This window comes from Nelumbo lutea, chromosome 1 (genome assembly GCF_056320005.1).
Source record: "Nelumbo lutea isolate HS-2025 chromosome 1, American lotus-T2T, whole genome shotgun sequence".
NCBI lineage: Eukaryota > Viridiplantae > Streptophyta > Magnoliopsida > Proteales > Nelumbonaceae > Nelumbo > Nelumbo lutea.
In genome coordinates, this window is record NC_142684.1 from 37,030,542 (window position 1) to 37,058,490 (window position 27,949).

General features: G+C 41.2%; 1 protein-coding gene across 5 annotated transcripts in view; it reads right to left on the bottom strand.

Annotated features, from left to right (window-relative positions):
- Positions 1-27,949, bottom strand: part of LOC148874294 (RING/U-box superfamily protein) — a 143,168-nt gene that overhangs the window by 27,844 nt on the left and 87,375 nt on the right. For all 5 annotated transcript variants that reach the window (XM_088966402.1, XM_088966405.1, XM_088966406.1 and 2 more), the window contains 2 exons: positions 21,910-21,975; positions 21,741-21,828 (listed from right to left, as the gene is read on the bottom strand). In XM_088966402.1, coding sequence (XP_088822528.1) covers positions 21,741-21,828; positions 21,910-21,975 — 154 coding nt within the window. The remainder of the gene's footprint in view (positions 1-21,740; positions 21,829-21,909; positions 21,976-27,949) is intronic.

Below are 27,949 nucleotides of genomic sequence, written 5' to 3' on the forward strand. Positions count from 1 at the left end.
TGGACAGCTTTGTGGTTTGCCACTACATTGATTATGTGCCCCATTCCATGTCGTTCTGTGGGAATGGACGTTGCCGAAGGGGGTGATCAACAGCTTGCCATCAGTGTTGATAATCTTGTTGTTAGGGACGCCCGTCTGGTACTATGGACTGGGGTCCTCTGTTATTTGGATAGGTCAGGGGAGGCCCAATCTAGTGTTTATCGTCTGGACTGCCTCCTGCACCAATTTGGTTATGACAGCGTAGGCTTGCAGCTCCTCGTACATTGGAGGGGTATAAGCGCACTGAAGTTTGTAGCTCATTCCGTCGTGACTATCTTTGCGCATTTATCAATAGATTTCAAATGTTCATGGTGGTGGAGCCTCGTCCAAGGCATGTAATGGCTCCCCCACCGGGTCATGCTGTGGAGCAGGTCAAGGTGGGTTTGTTTGGTGTGCAGGGTCCACTACACACATCTACTCCAATTGCCCTGCTTGACATGGAAGTGCGATTGCACAACGGGAAGCGGGTCGTGGTCGAGGAAGGGGAGAGTAGCCAGCCTCTCGTCGACAAGAAGCCTCATTCGGTTAGGTAGACCCGTCCTGATTTTTTATCAGGGGCAATGGATATGAGTATTCCAGTGGTGGGCCCTCGACTTGGGGTACAGGACCCTGTTCGTGGAGCCAGCACTGAGGGTGTTCCGGTCCAGGTTCCGGTTGATGCACCTTGCAAAGATGACATTCCAACTAGTAGAAATCATTGTTTGGAAATCTAGATGAATTCTTTGTGAAGAGAAAGAAGATGAAGAGTTTCAACAGTAGAGAAGAAAGAAAGAGTAGGATGTCAACCAGAATAGAATTAGGTCTAGCTGCCAACCCCTCATTATATTTTATACTTAACTTAAAAGAATAAGAGATTACAAGAATGCCTAAGTAGAGCGGCTACTAAAGTAGCTGAACAGTCACAACTTAAAAACATAAGCTAATGGGCCTAAAGCCCAACGACTTCCTAACTTAACAACTTAAAAATATAAGAACTAAATAACTGGGCCCAGTAATGTTTTGGAATGGTAGAATACTGATATATTTCATTCTATTGCCAATTGGCATACTTATACAGTAAGTTGCTGCAATAAATAGAAAGAAAAGAAAATAGAAAGAAGAAAAAATAGAAAGAAGAGAAAATAGAAAGTACAAAAATAGAAATAAAGAAATAGAAAGAAAAAACTTTCTAAATCAATCCTTCCACAATCCTAGGAATATATACAATTCTATTTTCATATCTGAACCAGTAACCCCACGTTTTCCAACACTCGCCCTCAAGCTGGTGAATAGAGATCCTCCATTCCCAGCTGGGCTATAATTCTCCGAAAGTCTGTACTATTGAGCCCTTTAGTAAGTACATCGGCCAATTGTCCTTTTGTAGACACATAGGGAGTGCAAATCAACTTGTTGTCCAGTTTCTCTTTTATAAAGTGTCGGTCAATTTCGATGTGCTTCATCCTGTCATGTTGAACAGGATTGTGAGCAATATTGATGGCTGACTTGTTGTCACAATATAGTTTCATAGGTTCTTCTCATGGAATCTTCAGGTCTTCTAAAATTATCTTCAACAAGAGTAATTCACACACTCCAGTCGTGTATGTACAAGATAAATGAGTTTTCCAACTAGTCTTTGGAACATCTCCTTGTCTACACTTGCATTCTGGTTGGCTTCTCCAAGTTTATGATTGGGATCTATAGGCGTGGAAGCTGGTTTACATACCATATTTCCTGTTTCTTTCAAAAGATCAACAACATACTTTTGTTGAGAGATAAAGATGCCTTGTTTAGAATGTGCAACTTCAATTCCGAGAAAATACTTTAGTCTCCCCAAGTCTTTTATCTCAAATTCTCTGGCAAGGCAGTTTTTCAATGCTTCCTTCTCCTTTTTATCATTCCCAGTAACGATTATATCATCCACATAAACTAATAGTGCAGTAACTCCCCTTGAGGCTGTGTGTTTGACAAACAATGTGTGGTCACCTTGACTTTGCTTGTAACTTGTACTCAACATTACCTTCGTAAACCTTCCAAACCATGCTCTCGAAGATTTGTTTGAGACCGTATAGTGCTTTCTTCAACCGACAAACTTTGTTCCCTTTAATGCCTTCTCCAAAACCCAGTGGAATGTCCATGTATATCTCCTCTTCTAGATCACCATGGAGAAACGCATTTTTTACATCAAACTGTTGCAAATCCCAATTATAGTTAGCAACCAACGACAGTAACACACTTACTGTATTCATTTTAGCTACTGGGGCAAAAGTCTCCTGATAATCTACCCCATAAGTCTGTGTATTTCCCTTGGCTACCAGGCGTGCTTTGTACTTTTCTAATGAACCATCAGATTTGTACTTAATTGTGAACACCCATTTACAACCTACCATCTTCTTGTTTCTTGGTAGATCCACAACTCCCCATGTGTTGTTTTTTTCTAATGCCTCCATTTCCACTCTCATGGCTTTTCCCCACTCCTTATTAGAAAGTGCCTCGACTAGAGTATTAGGAATTGGAATGGTGTTAAGGCTGGCTAGAAAACTTTTACGGGATTTAGAGAATTTTTGGAATGATACATATTTGGCTAAAGGATACAATGGGCGTTTGGTACATTCTCTGGTTCCTTTTCTCAGTGCAATATGTAGGTCATACTCATACTCAAACTGTGAAGGTGTAGGTTCAGATTCTGAGCATCCCTCAGTTCTAGGATTAGGAGTTGAATCTTGGACTTGCACAGGTTGAGGATCTGGATTTTTCCTCCTAGAGTAAACTTGCATATATCTCACATTATCATGCACATCATTCGTGGGGTTAACAGTGCCCAAATTTGGTTCAATGGTTAGGTTGTTTGACTCTTGTTGAGACTCAGGAATGTGGGAATCAGAGGAATTTGATTCTTGACGATTGACTGTCTACGAGGAGGGCAATACATCTAGGGAGAGTAGATCCGAAGCCTTATCTTCCATTAATGAGGGCTCCCTCTGAAGATAAGGTTGAGTGAAAAAAGATTTTCCTTACTCAAATGTGACATCGATGGAGGTGTAGAATTTTCTGGTGGCTGGATGATAACATTTATAACCTTATTAAGTTGGGGAATATCCCAAGAAGACACACTTGATTGCTCGTGGGTCTAATTTTCCCTTATTATGGACATGAAGAAAGGCAGTGCAGCAAAAAATTCTTGGTGTGAGATTATTTGAGGATCGAATATCAGGGTAAAATTGAGAAAGGACTTGTATTGGGCTTCGGTTGTCAAGAACTTTAGATGGTAGTCTATTTATGGTGTAGGCAGCAGTAAGGACGACTTCCCCCCAATATTGTTTTGGCACCTGATTTTGAAAGAGAAAAGCTCGGGTGGTTTGTAAAAGATGGCCATTTTTTCTCTCAGCTACCCCATTCTGTTGGGGAGTGTTAACACAGGAGGATTCATGCACAATGCCTTCTTTCTAAAAAAATGGGGACAAATTCTGATTAAAATAATCTGTAGCATTATCAGATCGAAGCCTTTTAATTCTCACACCAAACTAAGTTTGGACCATGTTATGAAAGTTGGGAAGAATCGTACCCACATCAAATTTAGACTTAAGAAGAAAAATCCATGTGACTCTAGTGCAATCATCAATAAAGGTGATGAACCATCTGGAACCAGTAATGTTGGGAATTTGAGAAGGGCCCCATATATCCGAATGAATCAAATAAAAAGGAGTTGAAGATCTTTTATTGCTGATTGGGAAAGAAACCCTTTTGTGCTTAGCAAGTTCACAAACATCACAATGAAAGTTTTCAACATCAATTCCTTTAAACAAGGAAGGAAGCATTGTTTTTAAAATAGGAAATGAAGGATGACCAAAACGGAAATGATGATGCAAAATTAAATCTTTATTGGAGGTAGATAAGAATGACTCGTGTGTGACATGCATAACAGTGTGAGATGGTTTGCTGGTTGTTTCAAGATAGTAGAGTCCATCTCTTTCCTTAGCAAGTCCAATCTTCTTCCGCGAAACCTAGTCCTAAAATACACAGTAAGGGAAGAACACAACATTGCAGTTCACATCCTGGGTGAGTTTATGTATACAGATAAGGCTAGTGGATAACTTAGGAACATGAAGCACATTTTTAAATAATAGGGATCGAGTAATTTGAATATTCCCAATCCCTGCCACTGTGGTGAAAGAACCATCAGCAACAAAAATTTTTCTATTACTAGGACAGGGTGTATAGGTGAGAAAATGTAGTGAAGAGGGTGTCATGTGGTCAGTAGCTCCAGAATCAAGAATCCATGGAAAAACACTAGCCGAGGCATGTAATCCTAGAGATAAAGACTCACCTGAGAGCAAGAGAGGTAGAACCACTTCCTGGTTTCAAGGATTTTAGGAAGCTTCTTAGCCTTTCAATTTCTTCATCATTAAATGGTCCCTGACTTGAGTGTTCTTGCTGCGGGGTTGTGGAGACATTATGGGCCTGTTGAACTCCTTTTGAAACTTATCGATTTCCCCATTCCTTGCTGGATGTGGGAGGTTTCCCATGAAGTTTCCAGCACCGATCTTTCGTGTGTCTAGGCTTCTTGCAATAGGTGCACCAGAGGTTATTAGAGTCACGGGTGGTTGTGTCACGAGCCAAGTTGGGATTGTTTTCACCCTTTCAACCACTATAACTTCCTCCCCTTGCCACCATGGCTGAGCCTTCGGGATCTTTAGGCTCAAGCATGATTCCACGGCGGCTTTCCTCAGCTCTGACAAGGGCTATGACTACATTCAATGGAGGCACTTCTTCTTTGCCAAGATTTTGTATTCGGACCTGATCAAATTCAGCATTCAGTCTGACCAAAAAATCATACACCCTATCTCTTTCAATAAAATTCTTCAAGATCACAGCATCATCTACGCACTTTGTCTCAAGAACCCGATAATGGTCAAGCTCATGCCATGAATTTTGCAGCAGATTTGCATACTCTGTAACACTCCTGCTTCCTTGTTTGGCCGCCACTGTCTTCACTTTGACCTCATAGACACGAGCAGCATCATGGGCTTTGGAGTAGGTTTGTCGGACAACATCCCAAATAGCCTTTGCAGAGGGAAGAAACATACAAGTATCACTAATCTCGGGTGTCATTGAACTCCACAACCATGACATAATCATGGAGTCCTCTTCGTCCCAAGCATCAAAATTTGGCTCGCCCAACCTTGGTCCTGTTCCAAGGAGGTGACTAATTTTTCCTTTTCCCTTCAAATAGGTACACACTAGTTGTGACCACTTCAAGTAATTCTGGCCATTCAGTCTATATGTTGTCTGAATATTCTGCAAATCACCAATGTGAGGATGAGAATTTGTTGCTCCTTCATCGGTTTGGACAGGAGCACTTGTTGCAGTCATGTCGGACATTGTTAATGGAGGAAAAAATAAAGGAACACTTCTGGTTACAGATCAACATTGAAGGCCAGAAGAGAAAAACACGAAAAGTTGGCAATGAAGGCCGAAAAAAAATCTCAAGGTTGACAAACCTAGAGCTCTGATACCATGTTTTGGAATGGTAGGATACTGATATATTTCATTCTATTGCCAATTGGCATACTTATACAGTAAGCTGCTGCAATAAATAGAAAGAAAGAAAAATAGAAAGAAAAGAAAATAGAAAGAAGAAAAAATAGAAAGAAGAGAAAATAGAAAGTACAAAAATAGAAAGAAAGAAATAGAAAGAAAAAACTTTCTAAATCGATCCTTCCACAATCCTAGGAATATATACAATTCTATTTTCAGATCTGAACCAGTAACCCCACGTTTTCCAACAAATAACTAGAAATCAGCCCAACTCAACACTCTCCCTCAAGTTGGGAGTAAATGTCACACATTCCCAACTTGCGTAGATCATGCTCCAACTTGTTCCTTGCAACACCTTTTGTGAGAACATCAGCAAGTTGCAGATTAGAAGCAATGCATGGGAGACAAACTTCCCCAGAAGTCACCTTTTCTCTGATGAAATGTCTATCCACTTCAATGTGCTCTGTCCAGTCATGCTGAACTGGGTAATGGGCAATGTTGATTGATGCCTGGTTATCACAATACAACATCATAGGTTCTTCTTCCTGTACACCAATCTCTCCTAACAAAGAACAGATTCAGAGAAGTTCTGAAACTCCATGTATCATGGCCCTATATTCAGCTTCGACACTTGATCTTGCCACCACTGTCTATTTCTTACTCTTCCACGAGACAAGGTTACCCCCAACAAGGGTGCATACTCCTAAAGTAGATCTCCTGTCATCAAGGCAATCTGCCCAATCTGCATTTGTATAAGCCTCTAGTTTCAACTTTCCATGATCAGCAAACAATATGCCTCTGCCCGGGTGTCACTTCAGATAAGCAAGAATGGTCTTGTCATACACAAGTATAGCAGTCGCCCCACAAGTCTCTGATATCTCCCAATGTCCTTTACTGGCTCACCTTCTGATGCATTAATTTTGTGATTCTGTTCAATAGGAGTATTGATTGCCTTTGTTCCAAGCTTCCCTGTTTCTTGTAGAAGATCCAACACATACTTCCGCTGAGAGATAAAAATTCCATGTTTTGATCTTGCAACTTCAATGCCTAAGAAATATCTGAGTTCTCCAAGATCCTTAATTTCAAATTCTCTGTGAAGATTCTTCCTCAGACAATCAATCTCACTTAGGTCATTCCCTGTGACAACAACATCATTCACATAAACAATTAGGACTAACACCAAGGATCCCCTCCGCTTCACAAACAAGGTATGGTTAGATTGAGTCTAAGCGTAACCAAAAGCAACCAAGGCTTTCCTGAACCTATCAAACCATGCTTTGGGAAACTGCTTTGAGCCATAAAGTGACTTCTTAAGTCTGGATACCTTTCCCTTTTTAGCACCACTATAGAAACTAGTAGGAAGTTCCATATACATTTCTTGCAAATCTCCATTTATGAAAGCATTCCTCACATCAAGTTGAAACAAGGGCCAAGAGTATGTGGCAGCAAGAGAAAGAAGTATCCAAAGAGAGGTCATCTTTGCAACGGGCGCAAAGGTCTCTAAGTAATCAATACCATAGGTCTGTGTGTACCCTTTTGCAACAAGTCTGGCCTTATACCTTTCTATACTTCCATCTGCCTTATATTTGACTATGTAAACCCATCTGCATCCAACAGTCTCCTTGCCCTCTGGTAGGTCCACAATCTCCCATGCTTGATTTTTAATTAAAGCTTCCATCTCTTCTTGCATAGTTGTCTTGCACTCAGGTTTGGAGAGAGCCTCACTTACACCCTTGGGTATAGACACAGAGTCAAGAGAGAAAAGAAAAGCTCGGTAGGAAGGAGAAAGTCCATTGTAGGATAGATACTGTGAAATACAATAAGCAGTACACTTTCTCTTCCCTTTTCTAAGAGCAGTAGGAAGGACCAGGTTATCCGTAATGGGGTTAGTAGAATCAATGGGAATTGAAACAGTAGAGTGATCAAGAGGAATACCTGAATCCGTATTAGCTGATTCTACAGTCTCCAAGGAACCGACAAGAAGTGATGTGAGTTCTACTGCAGTGGAATCAACCTCCTTGTGAAGTCTCTGTCGTTAGTAACGCTGAGAAGCAGGATGCAAGGGAGGTGGTAAGGTAGGTGACATAGGAGGATTAGACATAGGAGTGGATACAAAACTGGAATTGGAAGAGGGATAGACTGCTCACTCACTTCCGCAAAACACTCCCCCTGAAAAGGATTCTTCAAGAAGTATGTGGACTCAAAAAAGGTGACGTCCATAGTAACATACCGACTCCTAGAGACTGGACCATAGTAACAGTACCCTTTCTGATTTTCTGCATATCCAAGGAAGACACTTCTTTGCCTTCGGATCACGCTTCAAACGGTGATGACCAAGAATATGTGCAAAGCAAACACATCCAAACACTGAGAGGAATATGGAACATCTCCCCCTCAGGAAAAGAGAGGCTGAATGGGGTGTTGAATCCAAGTATACGGGAGGGCACCCCATTAATCAAAAATATTGTTGTGAGAACTGCATCACCCCAAAACCGAACTGGAACTATTGATGTGATCATCATGCTTCTTGCACTCTCAACAATGTGTCTGTTCTTCCTTTCTGCAACACCATTCTGTTGTGGACTGTAGGAACAACTGCTCTGATGAAACAAGTGTTTTTCAGAATATTCCCTGGCATTGTCAGATCTGAACACCTTTATTCGTGTTCCAAACTGTGTTAGCACCATTTGATGAAATTGCCTTACGAAGGATGGTACCACATCTCGGGGTCTCATCAAGTAAATCCAATAATATCGAGAGAAATCATCCACAAATAAGAGAAAATATCAATAACCACCCATAGAAGGAACATGATAAAGTCCCCACACATCAGAATGAATAACATCAAAAGGAGATGAACATCTTTTACTACTATCTTTAAAGGAATTTCTACAATATTTTCCAAGTTGACAACCTTCACACTCCAGACTTGACAAAGTAACTGACTCAAATAGCTTTGGAAACAAAAGACTCGAAGAAGAAAAAGGCAAATGACCTAAACGATTATGCCAAAGTATAATCTGACTCACAGACCCTGACTCACTATCCCTGCTAACATGACTCTGATGAGGAGGAAGCACATCCAGGAGGTAGATTCAATTCACTTCACGACCACTCCCTATCGTCCTCTTTGAATCTAGATCCTGCAAGATACAATGACCAGGAGAAAAAAATTAATGAACAGTTCAAGTTCTTAATCAAACTACTAACAGATAACAGATTACTACTCAATCTGGGAACATGAAGGACAGAGGGAAGGGAAATGGAATCACTAATCTTGACAAACCCCTTCCCAGCAATGGGAACATGAGATCTATCAACTGTGGAGACCCTATCTCTGCCAGAACAGAGCTGGTAAGAAGAAAAATTAGTGGAACTATGGGTCATGTGCTCTAAGGCTCCAGAATCTATAATCCAAGGAGGTCCCTCCTTACTTGAAGTAGAAACATAATTTGTAGTGGCATGGGAACTACTTGTGTGAGCAAAGAAAGTAGAGTGTGCTCCACCTGTACTTGGTTGTCCACCAACTGTTGAACTAGAACTGGTTGTATCCTGCTGGTTCAGAAATTGCCCATACCTCTCAAGTTCGGCCCTTACTACCATAACTGCAATAAACTCCAGAGTAGTTGTAGTAGGAGGGGCCGAAATATCACTAGTGACTGCCATGTGAGCATTTCCCTTCTTATTTTTGAGTCTATTCAACACAAGATGGGGATGAAACTTCCAACAAGTATCTCTTGTGTTTAGGCTTCTTACAATAGTCACAGATCAAATCCTTTTTGTCTTCCTTCTTGATTTCACCGCCACCCCGGTCTCCACCTTGTTTAGGTCTCACAGTGCTAACCATGGCTGATTGATCAAACCCAGAATTTTTCAACATCACATTTCTGATGCTCTCTTCCCCTGACACAAATGCATATGCCTAGGAGAGAGTAACATTGTCCCTGGAAAGAATGTGTTGTCTTGCAATATCATATTCAGGATTAAGGCCAGTAAGAAATTCAAACACCCTATACTTCTCTACGAGCTTCTAGTAAAATTTCCCAAACAAGTGTCTCCAAATGGTCAATCTGCTGCCACATGGTTTTAAGGGCTGAAAAGTAAACAACAATAGGTCTATCTCCTTGCCTTGTAGCAATAATTTGATTTCTCAACTAATGAGTCCTAGCAACATTCTCCCTCTATGAATAGGTTTATGCAACTCCATCCCATATTTCCTTGGCTATATTTGCCCACAAAAAGTTTTCTTACATGGGGCAGCATGGAATTACACAGCCAAGTCATCACTATATAGTTCTCCTGTACCCGCCGGGAGCTGTTAGTTTCGGGTTTCACTTCACCAGTGATATACCCTAACTTCCCACGAGCACAAATGGCCATCTTTGCAGATTGTGACCACTCTAAGTAATTTGAACCATCCAACTTGACTATAATAATGGTCCCAGCCCCGAAAGGGTCTCCAACACCTCCTCCCACTGGTCTCATTTCACTCCCGGGCTTGTTTCCAACTCCGTTATCCTCCATACTTCTCAAAAAGGAGATATAAGATTATTGTAATATGCAAGAATATCAAATAAATCACTTTTGGAACCAACAACACTCTTCTGGTGCCCTAGAGGGTCCTTCCACAAAAGATTCCTTTTCTACGGGACAGGAAAAGAGAGAGAAGAGACAACCACTCTCTCCAGAGATCTCCAAATTAGGCAGGACTTGAACTGCCCCTACAGAAAACTCCAAGGAACACTAAAAAAATTAGGGTGCCACTTCCTAAGTCATAACTGAAGAGTCCAATAGAAACAAGACTCTTCCCCTTTCTCCAATTTTTCCTGATTATGATGGGAAACCCTAGACTAGCTATAGAGCAATGCTGATCTACCAAAAAATCCAAAAACTGGGCTTACCTGGGATCTTTGATCAACCTCTTAAATCACCATGCGGTCTACCAATTTAGGGCTGCATGAGAAAACAACTCAAGGAACCTTCGGCCAGCTTTGATACCAAGTAGAAATCACTGTTTGGAAATCTAGATGAATTCTTTGTGAAGAGAAAGAAGAAGATGAAGAGTTTCAGCAGTAGAGAAGAAAAGAGAAGAAAGAAAGAGTAGGATGTCAACCAGAATTGAATTAGCTCTGGCCGCCAACCCCTCATTATATTTTATACTTAACTTAAAAGAATAAGAGATTACAAGAATGCCCTTAGTAGGGCGGCTACTAAAGTAGATGAACAGTCACAACTTAAAAACATAAGCTAATGGGCCTAAAGCCTAACAACTTCCTAACTTAACAATTTAAAAATATAAGAACTAAATAATTGGGCCCAATAACTAGAAATCAGCCCAACTCAACGCAACCCAAGCTAAAGTGGGGTTTGGGCAATCAACAAGGGATTCTCTGCCACCTGTTTCCGGTATAGCGGTCCCGATCACAGGTGGTCGTGTCAAGAATATAGCCCCTCGTGTCCATGAAAAGGGGACAAAGTCATCTGCATTGGTAAAATACCAATAATTGACTCAGTTTATCATTCAAATTTCATTTCTTTTTGTCTGGATTAAATGTGTATTCGCAGTCGCCTGTTTAGTAAAAGAAGGTCGTCCTGAGCTTGTCGTCACACGAGGACCAAGTGAGGATGTTGTGAATGAAGAGGTATATATAGCTGCACCAAATCAGCAATGTTTTCTTATACTTTTACTTCATTTGTGTTTGTGATGCCATGCTCTTTTATTTTCTGCCGCAAGGAGTGTCTGGTGTCATCCTGGCCAATGTGCCTGTGACACCCATCATCAAACGTTTGATGGAGGACTTGAAATCTCTTCGCCCGATAGTTAGAGAGGAAGAGTTGCCAAGGGAGAAGGCCGGTGATGTGAGCGTTCCAGCCATTAGTTCAGATGGTCATCAGGGGAATGATGATCTTGGTGGGGATGGTGTGCCTGTTGATGCTGATGTAATCACTGAGTTGTTTGTATTTTATTTGTTTTTGCAATGAGCTCTTCCTGGCTTCCTCTATACATTCTAGTTTGTCACTAAGCAATTAGTTCATGTCTTCTGTTTGGAAACGCTTTCCCATCACATAAGCTACTCTAGCGGACACCATCTGTATTTCTACCAGTAAGACTACTTCTTGGCCATAGACTAAGGAATATGGAATTGCCTGTGTACTCTTCCTAATCGTCGTGTGATAGGCCCAAAGTGTTTCAAATAACTTCTCAGCCCAGTCCCTTTGATTTTCGGCCACCATCTTGCTTAACATCTTCAACAATGTTTTGTTAGTCGCCTCAGCCTGCCTGTTCCCTTTCGGGTAGTAAGTCGTCGATGTCCCCAACCACGCTCCTTACTACCCCCAATAAATCTCGGACTTCTTGATTTTTGATAGATAATCCATTGTCTGTAAGTATCCTCATCGGGACCCTAAACCGATGGACTATGTGCTACCTTAAGAAATTTGCTATATTTTTTGCGTAGATCCTCCTCAATGGTATGGCCTCCGCCCATTTCGTGAAATAATCCCTGGCCACAACGATGAAACAATATCCCCTAGAGGGAGGGTGTATTTTTCCTATCAAGTCTACCCCCAAGTATGAAAAGGCCATGGTGTCATAACGGGGTGGAGGTCATTGGCAAGCTGGTGTATTCGCTAGCCATGTACTTGGCATGTCTGACACTTGAGTACATGTTTTTGGGTATCCTCTAGCATGGTTTGCCAATAGAAGCCTAAGTGTAAAATATGGTTGTGCTAGGCCATCTGTCCTTGGTGTGGGGCTGGTTCGAAGCTATGGGCTGCATCCAACACTTCTTCCACTTCGTCACCAGCTAGGCAGCGCAGAGGTTTCCCCATGTAGGACTTCCTATAGAGCATCCCGTCTTGCAAGAAAAATCTACTAACCTTAGAGAGGAGTTTCCTTCGTAACGCCGAGTCGACTTGTGTAACACCATTTTGGATGTAATCTATATACATGTTTCTCCAGTCCATGTTGCCCACCACGAGACACTCTTTCTTATTGACGTCCATTACGCACTTTCGACAGTCATTTTGCACCTTAGCCAAATCTGCCTTCATTTCTGGCTAGTAGTACCCCAACCTTTGCAACCTCCGATACAATGCCGTCATTATGTTTCAACACCACTGCCGCTTCTATGGGTCCTAGGCACCTCGCCCACACTCCATCTATCCAATCACTAGGTTAGAATCTCCTATGACTTTTACTTTCTTTGCCCCATAATCCCTTGCTACTGTTAGACCTAGCACCAATGCCTCATATTCTGCGATAATGTGCGAGCAGGGCAATTGTAGCTTGAAGGAGTAGGCTGAAGTCTGTCCAGTAGGCGAAGTCAATGTAACCCCAGCTCCTACGGAGGAATTAGTGCTACTTCCATCAAATGTTAAGACCCATTCTGCCTCCTCTACCGCTGGGATGAGGGGGAGATCTCCAAGTATCTCTTCGAAGATGGGGAAGTCGTTACTACTGGGGAAGGAAGCTAAGAGATCTGCAACCGTTTGACATCTTATTGCCCTAGGTTGGGTGTATTCGATACTATACTCACTCAGCCGCATCATCCATTTGACCAATCTTACAGAGAGTGGAGACCTATCAATGAAGTACCTGATTAAATCACTTCTTGCTATTAGTATCACCTTCTGGCCTAGAATGTAATGTCTGAATTTTTGTGTGGCAAAGACTAATGCTAGACACTGTTGTTCCATGTGTGAGTAATTTTTCTCTGCTGGTTTCAAAGTTCTACTGGCATAATAGATAGGGCACTCGACTTTTTCGTCATTCTCCTAGGCTAACAGACAGCCTATGGCTTCTGAGTTAGTTGCTATATATATTCTGAATTCTCAACCGCCCTTCAGAGGGGACATGGTTGGGGCTTTAGCTAGTGTCTTCTTTAGTTGGTCGAAAGCATGTTGATGTTGTGCTGAGCACTTGTATTCCGCGGACTTCTTAGTGAGCTTAAAGAGAGGCATTGTCGCGTGTGCTAGACTAGGGATGAACCTCCTGAGGTAGGAGACCTTTCCTATGAATGTTTCCAACTGTGACTCAGTGCTCGGGGGTGGCAAGTCCAAGATTACCACCATTTATTCTCATCTGGGGTGAATTCTAATGTGGTCGACTCGATATCCCAAAAACTTTCCTGATTGCACTCTAAATGCACACTTAAGTGGATTAAGCCTCAGGTTGAACGCTCGACATCGCATGAATACTTTCCTTAACACTTCTGAATGATCCTTCCTCTTTTTGGCCTTGACCACAATGTCGTCCACATAGCACTCTATCTCTTTGTGCATCATATCATGAAAGACACTTGTCCTTGCTCTTTGGTACGTGGCCCTAGCATTCTTCAAACCGGGCATCATCTTGTACTAAAAGTTCCCTATTGGCGTCCGAAATGCCGTATGGGGTGCATCTACAGGGTCCATGTAGATATGATTATAGCCACTGTATGCATCTAAGGAGAACAATTGGTTCCCGGTCGTAACATCAATGAGGATTCCCATATTCAACAACGGGAATTCATCCTTAGGGCAACTTTGTTCAAGTTTATGAAGTCTACATAACACCTAGGGTAAGAGTGAAAGGAAGTCAGTGCACTAGACCCTCACTAATGGCTAAAATCTAGTGTGTTGGGATCTAGATACTAACCTTAACTGCTCGTTTTTCTTCTTGACTGGGACGACATTCGCTAACCATTGCGGGTGAGTGACTGGATTCATGAAGCCTACTTTCAGGAGTCGTTCGACTTCTTTGATCTTCAGGGATATTTCTGGATTGATGCAGAGCGAATGCTTGACCAGTGCTAAGTCTAGTTCAGGCATCTGTTCGTACGACCAGGTGAAAACATCCTAGAATTCTATTAACGAGAGAAGAAACAATTTATTCATGCTTGACAAGCCCTCTAGTTTTTCAATTAGGATGGATGTTTAGTATCTTTTAAGAGATCCAACAGTTTTGTCTTCTCTTCAAGGTCTAACTTGGCCAACACATACAACACATACAACTTCTTCCAAGGGTTCTTCCATGGCGCCATTTGAGACTTGCATGTGCTTAGGGGGTGTGTGGATTTCATCATATTATTCCATTGTTTCCTTAGAATGGTCCTGTCATTAGTATTGTCTCAGTATTTCTCTTATCACTAATAGATGTTTAAGGATATTAATTCGTGGACCTTCAATACTGTTGTGTTTTGTTGTGCATGTTCAAGTTCTGCTTGCGATGAGAGCACCACAACGTCTTTGCATGGTGATTTCATAGTTAAGTCTTTAATGTAGTAGTTCTGACTGAAACAAGATTCAAAATGCATATATATGCTCTTTTTCTTTTAATTGTAAAAGTAGACTGATTACAATGATTAACTGATTTTTGAAAATAAAATGAAATACGATAAGACGAATCATACCTCTGGAACAACTTTCTTTGTGGCTAGGGTGTCAACTTATTCATACTCTTCCATGATGGTGTAATAGCTTCTTCCATTTTCATCTGTCACCCGCACACACCTGGATCGCTTCTTTCTATCCAAAACTGCTGGAGGCTCGTTCACAAGGTTTGGCAGTCACGTATTTTCTACTTTCACTACCTGAGTTTCCCCTTCTTCAATGAGCTTTGTGTAATATATGGCGTCCAGCAGGTGGGCCTTTGATCTGTCAAACGAGACGTGAGTGGCTGGGATCCTGATGGTGCTACCTTGTGCTTAGCTTTTATGCACTAGTGGTAGGTGGACGAGACTAATGCTAGGCCGTGTATCAACAATTGCCTTGTAGGGCATGGTACGCCATTTTTCCAGAGATTACTTAGAACTCCTGGTTGATGAAGAAAGGTCCAATGGCTATTGGTAATTCGATCGACCCCTCTGTGACAGACGTGTTTTCTTTAAAATCTGTGACCTCCATAGGCAGCCCTCTGACAGTTTCTTTTTGTATATTCATGTGCTTCAAGGTGTGGAGGGGGATCAAGTTCATGAAACTTCCTTGATCAACTAACAAGTGTTGCATCTCGTACTCTCCTATTTTGGTCGTGATATACAAGGGCCGGTTGTGATGGGGGTCTGTGGCCAACATGTCATCTGGGCTGAACTCCACATGGGACCTACCTATGTAGTGAGGTTCGAGCAGTCTCCTAAAAGCTTCTACCAGTGTCCTAATAGCGAGCCATCGCACCGTGGCATTGGTCCCTTGTATGCTGAGAAACTATTGCAAGTTCAGGTTCTACTCAAACCGCTGTATCAACATGTCTGTGTGATCACCTCCTAATGATCCGACCATGTTTATACTGCCTCCTAGCAAGTGCGCGGGGAGGGGGTCGGTTTCTACCTACTCAAATAGTCCAACCTTTTGTACGAAGAGTCGTCGGAAGGTGAAGTGGTCCATCAGGTCATGGTTTGGCTACTAATGATTACACCATCTCCCCCATGTCTTTCCTTCTCAAGGTCTACCCTGGCCGGTGGTGGTGATGGCAAGTTGATTACACGGTCTTCCACGAGCTTATTCATGATCATGATTACTTCGCTCTTGCTGCAAAGAGGGGGTGGCGGTAGCGGTCCATTTCACCGGTTTTGGTTGTATCAAAACCTCCATACTGCATATTGCAACCCTAATGAGATTGGCTGTGACGCTGAGGTGGACAGTTCGCGTTTTTCTCTCAACGCACTTCTAGAGATGGCTAAGGGTTTCGACTTCAACGTTCTCAATCCCAATTCTATATGCTGGGTGCATCCCCTGGATGCACTGCTTCACAAAGCCTTTTTTCTGTTGTGTGCTCTTCGAAAACTGAGTGCATTAATTTTTGGAATCACATGACATATGCCTGAAGGTCTTCTCTAGCACATTGTTCTATGTTGCATAGGTCTGCCATTGTCAGCCTCCACTCGAGAGTGAACCACTTTGACAAGAACTTCTTTGCTAGCTCTGCCCACGAGTCGATGCTCCCTGCCAACAGGTTGACGAACCACGAATATGCCAGTCATATTGTGGCCAAGGCAAACACTCCTAGTGCATCTTCAAACTTGTTGACGTGTTCTTGTGGGCTTCCTTTCTATCCGTCATATTGTGGCCTCTACTGCGGGGGAATGTAACCAGAGGGATATGGCTTGTATAAGATGCTATTAGAGTAAGGTTTTTGGAGTATGGGTGTAGGTTCTGTTTTGGCTTTCTTCTACCAAGCCCTGGACATATTCCCTTATCTTCATTTGACTGGTGGGTGCCTCCATTATCGCATTACCTCGAGGGACTGGTGGGTGCCTCCATTATCGCCTTTCTGTCCATCATATTGTGTGTTTGTTATGATCCACACCCCCTTTTATAAGGGGAGATCTCGAGGCCTGAAGGGAAGGAGCCAAAAAGGGTTTGAATCCTATTTGGAAAGGGGATCTTCGATTCAATGTCAGTTGTCAGGGGGACACTGCTAGGGATTCACCACGTGTCTCATGAGATCTTTCCAAGACAAAGTTTCCTTTCATCTAAGGATTCTCATAGTACACGTGTGCTACTTCCCTTCACGGGTCTCCTGTATTGACATGGCGCGTGTGACACCAAGACTAGTCTGATGTGTCTTGCTTAATCCTGTCGGATGTCCTACTACGAGTGACTTTAGTTGATGGTTTTCGTCCATTGCAGGTCCGTGATGGCTTCGAGCTCATTGCAGGTGTTTGATAGGTTACGGGTTCATCACAAGTCCGTGGCACATTATGGACTTCATCGCAGACCTGCATCAGCCTATGTGTTGTCGTGAGTGTTTCTATGATTCTGGCTAGATACCTCCACACCAATAGTGGTTGTGGTGAACAACATGTACTTGCACCATCTATAACCAAATAAAGCGAAACCAATCCCAAACCACGAAAACAAATGGACAATAGATTAATAAGTGACAACAACTCTCACCATTAGTTTTACAAAGAATGAACCAATGAGAACATAAACACAAATTACTTCTCTTCTTTTGGTGAAGGTCACAAATGTAAACCTTTCTAGTATAGCTTCCCAACATAAAGCCCCTATCCTATGGGGAATTGGTTAACCCCAAACTTCCCTTACTTGAAAAGATTGCCCTATGCCAATAGAAGACTACGAGAGAGCTCTAAAGAAAGATGCACAAGAGAAATCACCAAAGGGAGACAAGGTCCAAATCCTCTTATCCCCTTTCAATGGGCCTAATACCACCCCATCCAGGATTTTAATTAAGGTTGATGTAGAGTGCAGTTCAAAAAGGTGCCCTACAAGGTCTTGGCTAGGGTTTTTCAATCTAAAAGTGAGGTGATTGAGGTGTTTCCAGTTTTGTGTATTTTTACTAAGGCCAATTCATCCTGAAGCTGTTTCTAGTGCATCTGGTGAGATTGACACCCTGTCCTATAGTTTCTATGAAACCCAAAAGAGCTTGGGAATTGTCAACTTCCTTTTCTCTTGCCCCAAGTTGGTCTTAGGTTACCAAATGTTGACTTTGGAGCAAATTGATTGGTCTAGGAGGCTTTCTATTATCATTTCTTCGTGTTTTTGGTTGTTTGAAGTACCATGGATGCTAGTGGGATTGATCAAAAATCAACTTGTGATTCTAGGATGGCTCTGGGAGGTGTCGGTGACCTCAAAAGTGTAGAAATAATCATTACTTCGATATTGGATGGCATGTATGGCTCTTGGTGCACATGGGAATTTGTATGGCTCTTGGTGCACATGGGAATTTGGGATACATTATTGGACATATGAAGAAACTTGAGAAAACTGATGCCTTTCATGCTAAATGGATTCAAGAAAATTACTTATTTGAGAACTTGGCCATGTAATCTCTATGTTGCCCATATTAGTAGGAGTTTTTTATAGGAAAATAATACTAAAGAGATTTGGGATAGAGTTGCAAAAACATATTCGTAGAATCAGAATGTAACTCATGCATATCAATTGAGAAATTAGATTACGAGTACAAAGTAGGGATACAGACCTGGTAGGAGATAGATCACTTTGTGTGAAGATATTTCTTGATGTACATTATTAGAGCAGTCCTTGTTGTACAGTTTCATAGTTCTTATTATTTTATTTGTTCTTTTTATCTTTCAGCTCTGTAAGGGCATTCTTGTAACTGTACATACTTTTCATCTCTTTAATATAAAAGAGGCTCATTGGGGTGGGGGTCGACTATTCTGGACACCCCTAGATCTGTTTTCTTCTAGATCTGAATTCAGTTCACATGGTATTAGAGCAGGTAGCTCTTTGATCTTCCTTCTCTCTTATCTATCTTGCCCTTGTGATCTATTGAAAACCTACATCTCTGCCGAGTGGTCCTGGACTGTTTGATCTATCCAGGAACTCCTCTTCTGTTTTCTGCGCACCCAGAGAGAGATTTTATTGGATCTCTCTCGTTTGATCTCCGTTTACAGCAAGAATTGAAAGGAGCTGTCGCCCAACCCTTCTCAACATATTCTGAAATTTTCACAGAGATCCGTGAAGTTTTGAGAGAGGTTTGGACTCTTCTTCTAGGCTGCTACGCCCAGACTTTCCTTTTCTGAACTGTGTTCAGCCTCTCTTCGTTTTGGATCTTGAACAATCTCCGGTGAAAGTAAGGGGTTTCTATCTCAATTTTTTTTTACTCTCTTGGATTGATTACAGCCTATTTCTCTTGTCTTTGGATCAAGTTTTGCTTCAGATTAATTTCTTTAAACTTCAGCCAAACCCAATTTGTGCTATTTTCTTGCTGAAATGACTTCAGACAGAGGTGATATCATCCCTGTAAAGATGAATGGACAGAACTATGGGATGTGGAAGTTTCACTTCGACTTTTATGATGAGGGAAAGAGTTTAGAAGGACATCTGAATCGAACGGTCACCAAACCAGCTGAGATCGAGGCCAAAGCTTTACAACAATGGAAGTTGGACAATGGTAAACTTGTTTCTTGGATTCTGAGTTCTATTGACTATCATACATTTGTTCCCATGAGGAGAATGAAAACAGCACATGAGATGTATATGTACCTAGAAAAGGTTTATCAACAGTCCAATGCATCTAAGCAATATCAGATAGAATCAGAAATATTCTCTTACAGCCAAGGAGATAGGAGGATACAGGAGTATTATTTTGGGTTTCTTGATTTATGGGCTGAATATGAGTTTGTTCACATTGAACCCTCGGATCCAGTGGAATGTGTAAAATATCTTCAGAAGCACTTTGAGAAGAGAAAGGTGACTCAGTTCTTGATGAGACTCAAACCTGAATATGAGATAATCAGGTCCAACATGGATTCTGTTTTAGGGGAACTTCCTGATATGGATTTTGTTTTAGGGGAACTTCTGAGAGAAGAGACTAGACTTCTAACTGCAGCCAGGTTTGATGGGAAGATGGCTGAAGTTGGGGCTGAAACAGCCTTTGTTGCTCATTAGGGTAAGAAGCCAACCTCCAAGAACCTCTCCAAAACCCAGTGCTATGAGTGTAAGGGTTTTGGACATATAGCATCTCCCTGTAAGAAGAAGAATGTGTGTACCTATTGCAAGCAACATAGTCACATCATTCCAGACTGTCTAGTTCGACCAGCTAAGGGCTCTCAGAAAAAGACTCAGCACCGGGCCTATCTGGCTAAGCACCACCCGATATTTAACAGGGAGCAGAAGTTGCTGAAGAGAAAATGAGCAGCCTTACAATGAATAAATAAGTGATCCACAGATACATCTTCCTCATTGCACATCACACAGCTTAGGGAGGGCAGCACCAAACCCCTCCTGTTCAACTGATCCTTAGAAAGACATTCACCATGAACTGCTGTCCAGACCAAGGAGACTTTAGTAGGAATATGAGGGAGCCAAGTCTCTTTCCATGGAAAAGCCTGGGACTCACCAGCACTCGGCTTCAAATAAAAGGACTTCACCGAGAAAATCCCATCCCTAGCCCACTTCCAAATTCTAGAACCTTGCTGATTTGGATTCAGTTGATGAACCTGAATTAGTTGGAGCAGCTCTAGCAGATCTAAGACTTCCCAGTCATTGAGATGCCTCCTAAAATTTGGACACCAGTATCCTGAATTTCCACGCCACTCAAACTGATCTGCCACCACCACATCCCTATCTTCGGCTATAAGGAACAGTGAAGGGAAAACCACCATCATATCACCCCCCCCCCCTTTAACTAGTGCTATGCATCTTCATTCTTCATAATATAAAAGATTTATATTAAAAATAAGGAAAAATGAGATTCTTCTGACTCTTCTTCCTCCTTCCTCTTCTTCCTCATGTTCGGGAGGCTTATGCCTCTTACATTCTGAACTATGCCACACGCCTCTAGGCAGTGGAAAGCCTCCTGTCACGCCTCGACGTTTTAAAACATTAGCTTGATCTAGTACTGAAGCTGAGTATAGGGCTATGGCACTTGGACCTGTTGAGGTTTTGTGGTTTAGGAAACTGAGTTAGGTTTTCCTATGACAGGTCATATGTCTATATAGCATAACAATGAAGTGGTCACAAACATTGCATATAACCTAAGTCACATGATAGGATAAAATACATTTTAGGGTCCGTTTGATAACAGCTTAAGTTGCTGAACTGAAAGACTTATTCCATTGTCTTTTAATTATTAAGATAATTAAATAATAAGACTTTCAAGGATATAATGGTCTACATAACTTCAGTTTCACCCATTACTGAGCTGACAGCCACCTTAAAATCTTGTTCTCTAGAAGACAAAGCAATAACTTTTCAGTTCACCATTTTCAGCTGTTAAAAAACGACCTTAACCAACAAGCATTTTATCTGAGAAAATTGAAAAGGTGAAATGTGTCTTCCTTCTATTAGTTATAAAGATTAACTGGCTTATGTATTCACCAAAGTATGTCTACCTCGCATCATAGTGAGTACCATAGCAAGTTGGATATTCAATGATATACAGGACCCATCTTGAAGGGGACTGTTGTTATTTGTTATCATTAATCATCTTACTTTCCATAAAGGTATTAAGGTAATTGCATTCTTTCTTTACTATGATCCTTCAAACACTTTCTCTCTTCTCCACCAATGGATCTAAGAAAATAGGAAGTTGTAGTTTGCATGAATTTTATAGACAAACTAAATGATGGGGTTCCTAGTGCACATTTTTCTTAAAGAAGAGAATTTTGAATAACTTAAGGAAGAAGTTTCAGAGACAGTCAACATAAAAAGAGAATGTCAACAAGAGAAAACAGAGCATCTTACAGATTTATGCTCTTAGTTCATTTACACATTACCAATTTCTCTGTTGTTCAGCTTTGTGATCCAATCTGATATAACATCCTGTAATGTTTTTCCCATCTGTCTGATGCATCTTTCTGTGATCTGGGAAACCAAAAACATTAGGTCAGATAAAAGAGTGAAAAATCATAAAAGTTTAATATCCAAGCACAGAAGAATTCATACATCTTGCTCATATTGATTATTTTGATGTGCAGAAAATGGAATTCTGGAGATGGCACGTTCTGCAATCTGCAAAGATGCCTAATATCATAATTCACAAAACAATACAAAATCCAAAATAGAGAACATCAAGAGAGAGAGAGAGAGAGAGAGAGATGACGTTAAAATATATTTCATATGCTAAAGGAAAAGGTCTTGATGCAGTGTGACAACCCCATAAAATTTGAATATCAAATGACGAATCAGATCTGCCTTCAGATCCCTGCCATTCACTTAGGCCATCTGCATATTCCTACATCTAGAGGTACATTAAAATCTTGTTTGATTCTTTTTGTTGTACATTACAATCCTGCATCCTTCTTCAATAGTCAGGGTCATCCTCCTTGGGTTACTTCTTACTCCTAGTGACGTACCCCCACTTCCCTTTATTACAAACATGGATCTTAGTTAATTGAGAGCATGCTAGATAATTAGTTCCTTCTAACTTCACTGTGGTGACTGCCCTTAATAGTGTCTCCACAAACCCTCTTGGTCATTCTTAATCCTTACACAAAAATAAATGATTTTAAAATAAATTTATAATATTAATTGTCTTTTAAGAAGATATTTTACCAGGATGAATGAATAAAAACATTAGCAAATAAGGGGCTGAAGCATAAGGCACACCAGGTAGACCTGTTCATGGGTCGGGCCGGGCTGGGGTTTTACTCTTCATAAACAGGATTCCAACGGGCCTACAACTTGGGCCCAAGCCCGGCCCTGATAAAAAGCCCAAAGCCCGACCTAACAAAGGACTCGCTGCCAATGGCTGTGTTTGCTGGTGAGCCGAGATTTTGACAATGAAAAGTGAAGTCAGTTCGCATCTCTGAGAGAGAGAGAGAGAGAGATAGAGAAAGAGAGAGAGAGGACTCGCCGCCGCCGCTGGTGCCTGTGTTCGCAGCCTCGCCGGTGTCTGAGATTTGAGAGAGAAGAAGTGTGAAGAGGAACGAGAGAGAGAGAGAGAGAGAGAGAGAGAAAGAGAAGACTCACCGCCGATCTGCCAGAGTTTACCGGTTGCGTCGGTGAGTGTTCGCCGGTTCTGTGGCTGCCTGAGAGTGTGAGGATGTGATGTGAGTCATTGTGAAGAGAAGAGAGGTCTGGCAGTTCGGCTAACTCGAAAGAGATGAATGAGGAAGAGGGGCTACTTAGGATATTAGGGTTTTTGGGTTTAACCTATAGGTCAGGCCGGGCTATTTTGGCAAATCCCGAGCCTAGGTCGAATTTATTGTGGGCTGGGCTTTTTGGCCCGAGGTCAAGCCCGCGGGCTCAAATGTATGTTCAAGCCCATCCGAGCGCCAAGTGGGTCTAACACCAAGTGCATGCCTAGGGGCATTAGGCGCACACCTTTTGAAAATGTTGCACCTAGGACCTAGGCGAGGCACATACCTTAAAGTGCGCCTCGCTTGAGAGACTAGGTGCGCCTAAGGCACACCTTTTAAATCACTAGTAGAATGTGGGGAAAGACTTCTAATTATACAGTTATAGAGATTATCTTTTAAAGAAGAAACAGAAAGATAATGAAGAATGCGATATCTCATTATGCTTCTGTACATCGAAATTTATAGTTCTCTAGGAAACAAACTAGATAAAGCTGATTCCTAAAAAATTTGTACAATTCACAAATCTCTCAACTACTTAAAATAGCACAAAATCAAATATAATACATAATTACAGAAATCTTCCAACACTCCCCCTCAAGCTGGCATGAATATATCACTCATGGCAAGCTTGCTAACTAAGTTCTCATACTATGCCCTAGGAAGCCCTTTGGTGAGAATGTCTGCTACTTGGCTCGTGGTGGGTATGTAGGACATGCATATCACACTACTATCTATCTTCTCCTTGATGAAATGTTTATCCACTTCTACATGCTTTGTTCTATCATGTAGAACTGGAATATGAGCTATGGAAATAGCTGCCTTGTTATCACAATAGACTTTAATAGGTGTTGGTGTAGGAACCTTCAATTCTTCTAGGAGCCTTTTGATCCATAACACTTCACAAAAGCCATGTGCAACAGAGCGGAATTCTGCCTCTGCACTACTCCTTGCTACAACGCTCTGTTTTTTGTTTCTCCAGGTGACCAAATTCCCTCCTACCAAAGTGCAGTAACCTGAAGTAGATCTTCTATCATTTATATCACCTACCCAATCTACATTTGTGTAGGCTTCGACTTGGAGATGACCCTTATTTTTGAACAAGAGTCCTTTCCCCGGAGTTCCTTTCAGATATCTCAAAATCCTGAACACAACTTCAAAGTGAGTAGGTCCAGGTGAATGCATAAACTGACTTACAACACTTACTGCAAAGGCTATGTCAGGTCTTGTGTGCGACAAATAGATTAGTCTTCCAACTAATCTTTGATAACGTTCTCGAACAACCACCTCATTTACTGTTACTGCTTTTAACTTCATATTTGGGTCCATTGGAGTTTCTGCAGCTTTACAACCTGTCATCCATGTCTCCTTAAGCAAATCAAGAATGTATTTGCGTTGGTTGATAAAGATTCCCTCCTTGGACCTTGCAAACTCCATTCCGAAAAAATATTTAAGCTTTCCCAGGTCTTTAATGTCAAATTCAGCCTCAAGCTTATTCTTCAACTTGATTTCAAATAAATCATCCCCAGTCATGATAATATCGTCTACATACACTATCAAAATAGCTATTTTACCTTCGGTGGAGTGCTTGAAAAATAAAGTATGATCAGCTTGACTTTGTGAGAAGTCGTGCCGCCTTATTGCATTCTCAAATCGTTCAAACCAAGCTCTTGGTGATTGCTTTAGCCCATATAGGGATTTTTTAACCTGCAAACTTTGTCTCTTCCAAGACTTTCTTCAAAACCTGGTGGTAGGTCCATATATACTTCTTCCTTTAGGTCTCCATTCAAGAATGCATTCTTGACATCGAACTGACGAAGTGGCCAGTTAAAATTAACTGCAAGGGAAAGAAGTATTCTGATAGAGTTAATTTTAGCAACAGGAGCAAAAGTCTCTTGGTAGTCTATACCATGAGTTTGGGTAAATCCTTTTGCTACGAGTCTTGCTTTGTATCTCTCCACACTTCCATCAGCCTTGCACTTTACTGTAAACACTCATTTGCATCCAATTGTCTTCTTGTCATGGGGTAGATCAGTAATACTCCATGTATTACTCTTTCTAAGAGCATTCATCTCTTCCATCACAGCTAACCTCCATTTCGGATCATCTAATGCTTCCTGAACAGTTCTTGGCACATACAGATTAGAAATCCTAGACACAAATGCTTTATGAGTATGTGATAATTTCTCATATGACAAGTATTTTGCAATAGGATGTTTTGTGCAAGTTCGGGTACCTTTTCTTAATGCAATTGGAATGTCAAGATCTGAAGAAGACAGATTAGGCAAATCATTAGATAAAGGCGGAATAGGGGTAGAAGAAGGATTACTCTGAGTTGTAGGATCTTCACTCGGCAAATTGGATTGGACTTCTGTTGTAGGAACAACTGGAACAGTAGTACTTTTGTGAATCTTCTTCATGGTATAAAACTGAAGCTCAGGATGAGGATTGTGATCCGTTTGAAGTACTTCTCCCCCTGTCTCTGATAACATAGTATCTGGCAAATTTGGATTAAGAGTACCATCACTAGGTTCCATTCTTTCAACAATTGTTTCCGAACCTTGCTTATCAGAATTAATCAAAGGTATAAATTCTTCTAGAATAGGTAAAGTTTCCCAAAAATTATCTTCCTTACTTACGTTCTCCCCCTGAAGAGAATTTTTTTGAAAGAAAGGTTGGTCCTCAACAAAGTGTACATCCATACTCTCAAAAAAATTCTTTGTAACTGGATTAAAGCATTTGTACCCTTTTTTATTAGATGCATAACCAAGAAACACACATTTTTCAGCTTTTGGATCTAGTTTTGATCCAAAAACATTTGGTATATACACATAACAGACACAACCAAACACTTTTAAATGAAGATCCGTAGTTATTCGAGATGTGGGAAAACAATTTTTTAGATTCTGTAAAGGAGTTTCATATTTTAAAACTCGAGATGGCATTCTATTTATCAGATAACATGCAGTTAGGAGAGCATTTCCCCAGAGATATTTAGGTACATTCATAGAAAACATGATGGCTCTAGCTACCTCAAGAAGGTGCCTATTTTTTCTTTCAGCAATTCCATTCTGTTGTGGTGTGTCACGACAAGTTGATTGATGGATAATACCTTTTTCGGTTAGAAATGCTCCTAAGTATTTGTTAAAGTATTCAGTCCCATTATCTGATCTTAGAATACCAATTTTGGTTTGAAATTGATTTTCAATCATTAGGAAAAATTCTTTAAATCTTTGTTCAACCTCTGATTTCCTTTCCAACAAGTAAACCCAACATACCCTTGTATGGTCATCAATAAAAGTCACAAACCATTTTTTTCCAGAAAGTGTGTTAACCTTAGATGGGCCCCAAACATCACTATGTAACAAATAAAATGGTTTTGAAGCAGAATAAGGTTTTACTGGAAATAAAGCACGATGATCTTTAGCCAAATGACAAGACTCACAATGAAGTTTTGACCAATCAACTCCTTTAAACACTTTAGGAAATAAATATTTGAGATATGGAAAACTAGGATGTCCTAATCTTCTATGCCATAATATAACTTGATCACAGACAGGGATTGAACTCATACTACTTAAACCATGAACTTTTTTATTACCAGTAGAGGTTTCATCAAAGTAGTAGAGTCCATTTATCTCTTTAGCAGTTCCAATCGTCTTCCCCGAGTTCTGGTCCTGAAAAACACAAGTGGAAGGAAGAAAAAGAATGGAGCAGTTAGTATCTTTCGACAATCTGCTGACAGAAAGAAGATTGTAGGCAAGTTTTGGAACATGTAAAACAGATTTCAGAGTAATTTTTTCTGAAATTTTAATGTTTCCTTTGCCTGCAATAGATGAAAGACTACCATCAGCTAATCTCACTTTTTCAAAACCAGAACAAGGATAATAGGAACTAAATAGGTTAGAGCAACTTGTCATATGATCGGAGGCCCCTGAATCTATGATCCAAGGGCCGGATTTTCCTAGCATTGAGAATGCCAAAGAATTGCTACCTGTTTGTGCCATAGACCCGATAGGAGTATTAGGTGACGAATAAGATTTTAGAAGTTTAAGTAGATGATCTATTTGCTCTTTGTTGAATGGGGATGATTCAGCCTCGTTTGCTGTAGGTATATTCTGTCCACCAGGTTTGTTCACCCTCCAATTGGGTGGTCTCCCGTGCAGTTTGTAGCAATTCTCTCGGGTATGGCGAGGTTTCCCACAGTAGTCACAGCATAGGTTATTCTTGTCTCCAACCCGCTGATTTTGGGCTGACTTTCGACGACTTGGGCCTCGGAAATAATCAGGGCTGACTCTTCCACAGGTCCGGTTGTACCTACAGCCTACTTCCCAAGCATCACTTGTCTCCGGCTTTCTTCTCTACGTATTTCTACAAATACTTCACCAATTGGGGACAGAGGGTTTCTTCCAATAATTCGGCCACGAACCTCATCGAATTCAACGTTTAAACCTGCAAGAAACTTGAAAACTCGGCCAACATTCACCATCTTCTTGTGATAATTGCAGTCATCGGGTGACTTCCACTCGTAATCGTTGAATAAGTCCAGGTCCTGCCAAATTCTCTTAAGAGAATTAAAATATTTAGTCAGAGAATTCTCACCTTGAAGAATATCTCCGGGTTGTAGAGATAATTCGTACACTTGGGATTGATTCTCCAAATCAGAGTACATTTGTGAGACATTGTCCCATAATTCCTTGGCTGTAGAATAGCAGAGATAATTTGCACCTATCTCTTCAATCATGGAGTTAACCAACCAAGTCATCACCATGGAATTTTGAGCATCCCAAACAGCATAGGCTAGATCCTTCACATCAGGCTTCTTCGTGTCTCCTGTGATATAGCCAATTTTCCCTCTCCCTCTGAGATACATGCGAACAGATTGTGACCGCCGGAGAAAGTTGTCA